The 9,003-nt window shown below is 41.3% G+C and overlaps 1 protein-coding gene across 1 annotated transcript; it reads right to left on the bottom strand.

The window, feature by feature from the left end:
* Positions 1 to 513: 513 nt before the first annotated feature.
* Positions 514 to 4,727, bottom strand: sstr3a (somatostatin receptor 3a). Its single transcript, XM_088007814.1, has one exon. It carries the CDS (start codon positions 4,458 to 4,460, stop codon positions 3,030 to 3,032), a length of 1,431 nt encoding a protein of 476 aa, XP_087863940.1. The 5' UTR covers positions 4,461 to 4,727; the 3' UTR covers positions 514 to 3,029.
* Between the last annotated feature and the right edge of the window lie 4,276 nt (positions 4,728 to 9,003).

Genomic DNA, 9,003 nt, shown 5'->3' with positions numbered 1-9,003 from the left:
CACATATACAGTCACACACACACACACAGTCACACACACACACACACACACACACACACACATACACACACACACACACACACTGAACAGATCTCTACAAACTTCTCAGTCACCAGTGTTGTTTAATGTACTGGGAATGATGGTTTTATGCTTCTCAGTGGATCTCTGCAGAAAGGTGTGTGTGTGAGTGTGTGTGTGTGTGACTGTATATGTGTGTGTGTGTATGTGTGCGTGCGTGCGTGTGTGTGTGTGTGTTGAACACTTAGCTCCAGCTCCGTTTTATGCTGAAGTCATGAATGAAAGGCCTGACAGTGAAACTCTGACGGATGATTCTTCTCATATTCTTTGATAAAAATTTTCTTCATCCTCTTCACGTTTACTCTTCCAAACATGTTTCTAAACTCAGAGAAAATAAAACTTGCTGCATAAATTAAAAGATTTCATAGCAAATTTCTCTCTGAAGTATAGAAAACTTTCATCTTGAAACGATATTAATAATAAAAATTCACCCTGTTTATGCACAAGTGACTTTAATGAATATATTTCGATTAATTAATCACACAAAATGTTATGCATATATTTTTTAAACACAATTAATCACAAATTTTATTTTACATATAAAAATCATGTGTCATGTTTCTGGTACGCCTGTAAAGCTGACGCACAGCTACGTCCGCTAACAGCGATGGAGGATGAAGCTGCTTCTCTCTGGTTAGTTTCTGTTTCTAAACAATCTGATTGGATGCTGGAAAAGACTATTGATGTGTTCTAGTTGTGCTAAAAGGAGTTAGCCTAGCAGTGAAGCTATTAAACGCTAAAATAGCATCTGAATGCTAACATGTAGCACAATCCTAATGTTAGCATTGTGCTAATGTTAGCATTGTGCTAACATTAGCACAATTCCCAGGTCCGGACCAGACCCGGCCGGACCTGGAGCCATGATGCTGCCAGGCTCATCTGCTGAACAGTAACATGTGAATCATGTTACTGCTAAAGCTAAAGCTGCTGTTTGAGTCGCTCTGATGACTCTGTAACGTGTCTCAGTGTGAATGAGATCAACCCAGCAGCTCGTCAGCGGCTGTCTGACCTGCTCACACGGAGAAAGAGGAAAAACATCCAAATTACAGCTTCGGTTTCAAGAAAGGGATCTAATGAACTCACAGACAGCTCAACATTAACAACACGCACAAGAAAGCAACGTAGATTCATTGTGAACAGCACTAATCTAAGCTGATACATCTGGGCTTCTCTAATGAACATTCAGTTGTTAAAAATGAGAATTGATGGAAAGTTAATGCAGCCTGACAAGGTCAAAGGTTAAAAAAAGCTAAAAGGAGTGAAAACTGGAAAACAGTTACAAAGTTATCAACAGCAGATAATATATAATGTCTGCAGATTGTTTGGTACCAAGAAAAATTAATTGACACATAAATGATCTTTCGGTGCTCAGTGAAACTTTCTGGTCTAAATTAAACATTTCATACTTCTGAAATAAAAACAACCAGACATCTCAGAAGTTAATCTGCAGAGAACATGTGAGTCTGCAGAGCATGCAGCTGGCCTGCGCAGCCAAGGGGGCGTGACCTGCACAGCCAAGGGGGCGTGACCTGCGCAGCCAAGGGGCGTGACCTGCGCAGCCAAGGGGGCGTGACCTGCGCAGCCAAGGGGCGTGACCTGCGCAGCCAAGGGGGCGTGGCCTGCGCAGCCAAGGGGGCGTGGCCTGCGCAGCCAAGGGGGCGTGACCTGCGCTGCCAAGGGGCGTGGCCTGCGCAGCCAAGGGGGCGTGACCTGCGCTGCCAAGGGGGCGTGGCCTGCGCAGCCAAGGTTTTATAAGTTGAAAGATGTTTTGAATTCTCTCTGGATTTTCATTTCTAACTGGAATGTGAAATTAATTTGTTCTTGAATCAGAATCATAGAAGCGTCGCTCTACCTGTTATTTATGAAAGAAATATTTCTCCAAATGTGCTGAATTGCCGCAGTGATGTAAGACTGTTTACCTGAAGCTTTTTAGAGGCTGACCTTCAGAGCGTTAGCCGCACAAAGCGAAGCAGAACAACTGAACTGTTTGTTAACGTCAGGAGCTCTGACAGGCGTTTCAGAAATCAATCTGAGAGCAGAAACAAAACGAGTGGAATCCATTTGTTCTGGATCAAAATGAAAGTATTACAACAAACTCAGTAGAATCTAGGAGTTAAATTACATATGAAGAAGTTTTAATCTGTTTGCTAACTGTACTTTCTGATAATCTTTCTGCAACACTTTAAAAAAGAAGAAAATAGCAAATGATCACTGACAAAGATTTAACAAAACAAGAGGAAAACTCACAAAGCAACAACATATTTTTATGGTTTCTGCAGGTTTTGCTCCCTGAATTGTTCTAAATAAAGAAACAAACATTCAGTTCGGCAAGTTGCAGCCAATCACATCTAGATCTGCAGATCTTAAAGCTTATAGTTGGAGAAGTAGAATCTGGTTTTTATCAATCGAAATACCAATACTATCTATACCAAGGTGAGTATTGGTGTCAGATCGATACTAGCTTGATAAGATCAATACTTTGTTTGCAGTTTCTCTCCCAGGAAATTTCTGGAATTTGCTGACAGAGTTCATACCAGCAAATTAAAATCCTAAATATAAAAAAATCACTTCTTCAGTTTCACATCAGGATTTCAAACTTTTTAAAATGTTTGCAGATGTGAATATGGTTGAATATGATAACACTTCTCTGTTAAACTATTGAAGATATTCAGTGATAATGACATCTCAAAAGAAAAGTATCGTTATAGGAATTAGTATCGGCGATATGAGCCCAGTTTTTACTCAGTATCGATCTCTTAGTGCAGGCAGATGGGTTTGTGAATTTTCCTCTAATTTTCTGTTCAAACCAACATTTAACACCAAAGAGCAGGTAAAGGCACAGTTATACATCTAGATGTGCAAATATCTACAGATTATAGTCATACAGACTGTATGAACGCCACTGAAGGCCACCATGATATTAAGCTAATTTTTTTATTTCTTATTTTACACTATAAATAACTTATCTCCAGTGAGGGGCTCTGTTCCGTGTTTTCTTCCGGCAGAGTTTTCACGCTTCCGTTTTTGGTTCCGTTCAGCAGCAGCGGGACTGTCGGAACCGACCCAGTCAGGACCGAACCGGTCAGAACCGACCCGGTGAGGGTCGGCCCGTTGGCCGGTTCCTTCCCTCTGGGCTCCCCGCCGCCGTCGCCCCGGTCCGGGGTCGGACTCTCCGCCGCTCTCTCCGCGGCCTGAGGCGGGAAGCCGCCGTTCCCGTTCTGGGTGATCTGGTAGATCTCAGTCATTTCAGACGCATCTTCATCGTCGTCATCGTCGTGGCGGACGGCCCGCCGCAGGCTCTCCCTGGGCAGCAGCGCCCGCCGCCCCTCGTCCTGCTGCCGCGGACTTTCCGCCGGTTCGTGGCTCTCCACCTTCCTGGTGGAGCGGCACAGGGCCTTCCGGAAACCTCTCTTGAAGTTGTCGGACAGGAAGCCGTAAACGATGGGATTGGCGCAGCTGTTGGCGTATCCGAGCACAACCACGAAGTAGTAAAGCCCCTGGTAGTCCGACGGCAGAGACACCAGCAGGTTGATGATGTTCAGGGCGTAGAAAGGCAACCAGCAGAAGACGAAGACCGCCACCACTATCACCACCATTCGCGTCACTTTCCGCTCCGACTTCCGCCTTTTGGTTGAGGTGGCGTGGACCTTTTTGCCCGAACTGCGGATCTTGAAGACGATGAGCAGGTAGCAGAGGCAGATGATGAGCAGCGGGCAGAAGAAACCCACGGTGGAGGTGTAGATGATGAAGGCGGCCCTCCAGATGTTGGCCGGCTGTGGCCAGCTGATGTTGCAGGTTCCTCCCGCCTTCTGGATGTTGGCGAAGATCACCACCGGCAGGACGACCAGGAAGGACAGAGCCCACACGGTGCCGTTCACCACTTTGGCCACCCGAGGGCGCCGCCACTTGGAGGAGCGAATGGGGTGAACAACGGCGAGGTAGCGGTCGACGCTCATGACGGTGAGGCAGAAGATGCTGGTGAACTGGTTGATGGAGTCGACGGTCATGACGAGTCGGCACATGAAGGGTCCGAAGGGCCAGGCCTGCAGCGAGTTCTGGACGGCCAGGAAGGGCAGGCCCAGCATGAACAGCTCGTCTGCGATGGCCAGGTTCAGGATGTAGATGTTGGTGACCGACTCGGTCTTGGAGTAGTGCAGCACGATGTGGATGACCAGCGTGTTCCCGCCCAGGCCGATGACGCAGACGACGACATAGATGAGCGGGATGAGGACGGCGGCGGCGCTGGGCCCGGCGCCGTCCAGGGCGGTGGAGTTGGTGGCGTTGAGCAGCGAGTCGTTCTGGTCGTTGAACAGGAACAGCGGGACGCCGGGCGCCAGGCTGCCGTTCTCCCACGCGGCCCCGCCTGGCGAGGCGCCCCCCATGTTGAGACGCGGCTGTCGCTCCGCCGTGGACAGAAAAGCAGAGGATGATCCTCCTCCAGGTCTGATTCACATCGGCTCTGTTCTCCAAGGACAGCAGAGATCCAGATCCAGGCTGAAGAAAACCAGACGGACAGTTCAACTCTTCAGCTTTATTCATGTTCAGACATGAATAAAATGACATCAGAAGCTTTCAGTTATTGAGAAATACTGCAGAAAGTGTGAATATTAAACATTCAGAAGAAATTCTCTGATAAACTCATTTATTCCCAGCAGAGATTTGATTGACATAATGTCAATATTTCATCACATTTTGTGATTCAATGATTTTTATGATGAAACTCAAATGTTAGTTTCTCAGCGACGGTTTGATGTTTTTATAATATAAAGCATTTTGAAGTTGTTGCTGAAATGAAACAAACAGTAACCTGATTAAATGAACATTTCTTTGTTTTATCTGCCACAAAGCGAAACTGTTTAGATGTTTTTACAGCTGTGATGACGGCGACACGTCTCCCTGCTTCTAATATCTCATCTCAGCATCAAGTCAAGAAGCTATTTTAACTTAGCAACCAGAAAAACAACAACTATCAAACATCTGAGCCGCCGGTGGAAGCAGACAGGAAGGAGCATCGCTGCTAAACGTGGAGCAATTAAAGCCCGACAGTTTGGAGAAGCTGCAGAAAACAGAGGAGGAAGAAAACCAGCAGAAACCCCAGATTAATAAGGAGGCAGTTATAACAAACAGTTCTGTGGGAAGATGTGAAATTTTATAAATTCATCTAGGCTGGATTAGAGATTATTTTCTCTGCTGTGATTCTGATTCATGAACTATTTTCTCTTTTTATATTTTGTCTGTTAAAATGTTATTCCTTTTATTTACTAAGATGACCTCGAAAGGTGCTTTTAAATAAAACCGATTATTATTATTATTATTATTATTATTGACCACTTTATGATGAATTGATATTTGTGGCTATGAAAAAGTTCAATTCTTTCTAAGACACAAAAACAACAAAAGCTTCCTAAAAATCTGAATTTTCTGTTTATTTTTGTTTTGCAGCAGCAGAAATGTATGAAAATATATAAATCCACATTCTGCCTCCTGATTGGTTTCCTCTCTCCTCCGTTAATTGAAGAATTTAGCAGCAGTTAAACTCTGTATCCAGACGGAACCAGATGAGAAACAAACGCAGCATTAGTTGCAAAAACGACTCAGTATCAACAATCAACAAAGAGTAGAAAGAACAAAAGATAAGAAATCTCAGTAAATGTTCAAACCTGCCCACTAACGTCTCAGAGGTTTACAGTAAATGTATATTTTTAATAAAAATTGAGGCTAAGAAACAAATCAACAGTTAATGATTTCCAATCTGTCTGCTGGTGAAACTTCCTATTTAATGCACAAAAATCATTAATTTACTCAGAATAAACCAGATGGAACAAAAATAAAGCATTAAACTGATAAACTCTGTTTCCTGCTGCCATGAACCAACGTTTCAGAAACAAACCAGGTTTTTATCAAACCGTTTCCTCCTCAAATCAAACCCTCTCTGATTTCTCTACCATTTTCAATAATCTCCAGTTTCTTGTGATTACACTAAATGTGCCAAATCTGGGCGCCATGGAAACCAAGAGGAGAGAAACGGAGGATCATAAATCAGACAAAACCAAATTAAATTCAGATGGATTTTTTCCCCGGTGGAAACAGTTGAGAGAGGAGAACAAAAAGTCGACTTTCACAGACGATAGAGAAGAAGAACGAGGAAATCCTGCAGGTTTAATTTACCTCATATTATCTAAAATGATCCTGCAGTTAAAATGACAGAATCTTTTTCAATGTTGCTCCTCACATCTTGTCAGGGATTCAATCTGATCTCAGGAGGAAATCATGTTTCAGACTAAATTTAACTGATTTTATTACATTTAGTTTGTCCAAATAAATAATTTGGTTACTTTTTATTTATTTATTTCCTGCTAATTTCCAGAAAGTTTAACTCTGTCTCTTTAAGAAGCTCCTGCTCTTTCTGAAGCTCCGCCTCCAGGAAGTCGTCCCAACATGGCTCCTCTATTAACCCTTTAACGTTTCTACCAGCGCTGCTCTGAGCAGCAGCTCCTGTAATGAACTCAGCAGCTGTTTGCTAATTGCTGCTGGCTAGTCTGAAGGACTGAATGGTGGAGGAGCTGCGCCTGGAAGGCGGGGCTAGGTTCATCCAGGTGTTTAGCAGTTGAATGGTTGCCATGGAGATTAAAGGATTTCTCAAACATGAAAGAATCAAAGAAACACTGCAGGAAAACATTAAAACATGATGAAAATATCAAAATGTTCATTTAAATAAAAACATTTTTAAGAAAATGTTTTACCCAAATTCTGTGAAGTTTCTCTGTTTTCTAGGTTTTCATATTCTGGCAGGTTTAAAATAAATCATTTTGTTTAAATGTTGATAAAAAGCCAGTTTCAAGGCTTCAAACTGAAAAGTCAAATTTATTTGAAGCTGTTGGAAATATGAACTGAAGGAAACATTGTTCCTTGATTTTGCTGTAAAATGTCCGTATGGCTGGAAACACGTTACCGGCCCTTTAAGGCTTTCAGGTGTGAAACTCTGCTGATGATCTTTAAATAAAACTTCGACTGAAAACAAGAACTATAACAAGAAAGAGAAAAATATTAATCCAAAAAGAGATCCACTGAATTATCTCGCCTGTCACCACCCGTCTCCATGGTTACCGTCATCCCATGGTTACTGCCCCCCGGAGAAGATGAAGCGTTTCAATATGGCTGCCCTGGTTGTTCACTCAGGAGTTGAAGAATCGTTCCTCTGCTCCGATCTGAGTTCATACAGAGACAACTGTAACTGATGTTTCTGTAAAAGTTCAGCAAAAACAAAATGAACGACTTTCAGCTCCCAAAGCAGCAAAACAGCCCAGAGCACCACACCGCTACCGCCGTGCTTCACTGTTTTCAGAAAAACGTTTCTGGAAAAATTGAGACGATATTTAATATTCTTTGTTTTCCACATGAATGAAAGTGATTTCATCGTCCATCACAGTTTAAGAAAACGTCTGTAACTTTTCATGTTTTTATGATGTTTTTCTGATGTTTTCATGTTTTTATGATGTTTTCATGTTTTTATGATGTAAAAATGTTCGGATTCTTTAAAGTATTGAAATGTGAAAGCAAAGTCTTTTATTTTAGCAGAATCCTGAATCATATTTCATAATCATATTAGTTTCATCAGGTTTAAAATAAACGGTCGAACTTATTGATCTCTTCAACGCCATAACGCCTCAGGAAAATCGCCCCTCCCCCACATGTTGCTGTCTGCCTGGTGCTTGCCACGCCGCTCTATGGGAATCCATTCATGCTGAAAAGCGGCGCTGTTTCACTTACTGCCTGAGTGAAACTTCATGATCTCACCTTCACATTCACTCAGTCATCTGCAGAAACAGAACCGATTCCTGGACGACCCGCTGAGGAACGGTTTTATTCATCAAAGAGAATAAAAAATAAGAAAATATCGCTGAAGGAATCTTAACTTATTTAATCTAACACAAACAGACTGGATTATTGCAGATGAAGATTAAATTCTGTCACATTTTCTGAAAAGCAGAACTGATAATGAACAAATGAATTTTATCTGAATCTTGATTGGAAACTATTTTATTACTTAATGCATCATCCATAACATAAATCTAAATAAATGTTATTTCAGCAATGTCAGAGCTGTTTCCTCTAAATGTTTTTCTCAGCTTATTAAAATCTGATTCCTTCATATTTTCAAAAACACAAAATCTTACCAACTGTTTCTGTTTAGTTTCTAGTGCAAATATTTTAATTCTCCTGAAATAAAACAATTTTCCAGCTAAATAAAGGAGCTTGTTTTAAGTCAATAAGTTTATATGTAGTTCATTAATTTTATCCTTGAATTTAATGTATTTTCTCCTGTTTCTGATCAATGTTTTTAAACTTTTGCTCTTTTGATTTTTCTGAAACTTTGTACGATAAATAAATCGCGTCCTGATTGGTGGAAACGCTGCTAATTAGAGCTGCAACGATTATTTCAATAATCAATGATTCTGTCGATCATCTGACCATAAATCAGATAAAAGCATAAAAATGAATAACTTTAAGCTTCTGGATTCTAAATAATTTGTGAGCTGAGATTAAAAGTACCTAACACTTTATATTAACTAATAACAATTCAGACAAAAGATTCATCCAACACTGAGACTGAAGTTCATGACTGAGAGTCTCAACCTGAGGTAAAAACGAAACATTAGGAAATATTAGCAGCAGGTGTGTGTAAAAATGTTTGAAATAAAAACCCAAATGAATGATATTTATTGCAGTTATGAATCTATCAACTCTGACAACAAATAATAATAATTCATGTTAAAATATTTAGCAGATTTGATCAACTTTAGGTTTGGCAAAATGTTTTTCAGTTCATTTCCTAAGAACTCATATTCACTTCCATGATGTAAGAACATTTTCTTTGCAGTTTTCACAGATAAAATCTGCTTCATAAAACACGATGGAAAACAT

Source organism: Poecilia mexicana, unplaced genomic scaffold, assembly GCF_051168715.1.
Source record: "Poecilia mexicana isolate PSO_F unplaced genomic scaffold, ASM5116871v1 scaffold_8, whole genome shotgun sequence".
NCBI classification, from domain to species: Eukaryota; Metazoa; Chordata; class Actinopteri; order Cyprinodontiformes; family Poeciliidae; genus Poecilia; species Poecilia mexicana.
Note: the sequence above shows the minus strand (reverse complement) of the source record. Positions and strands in the feature narration are given on the sequence as shown.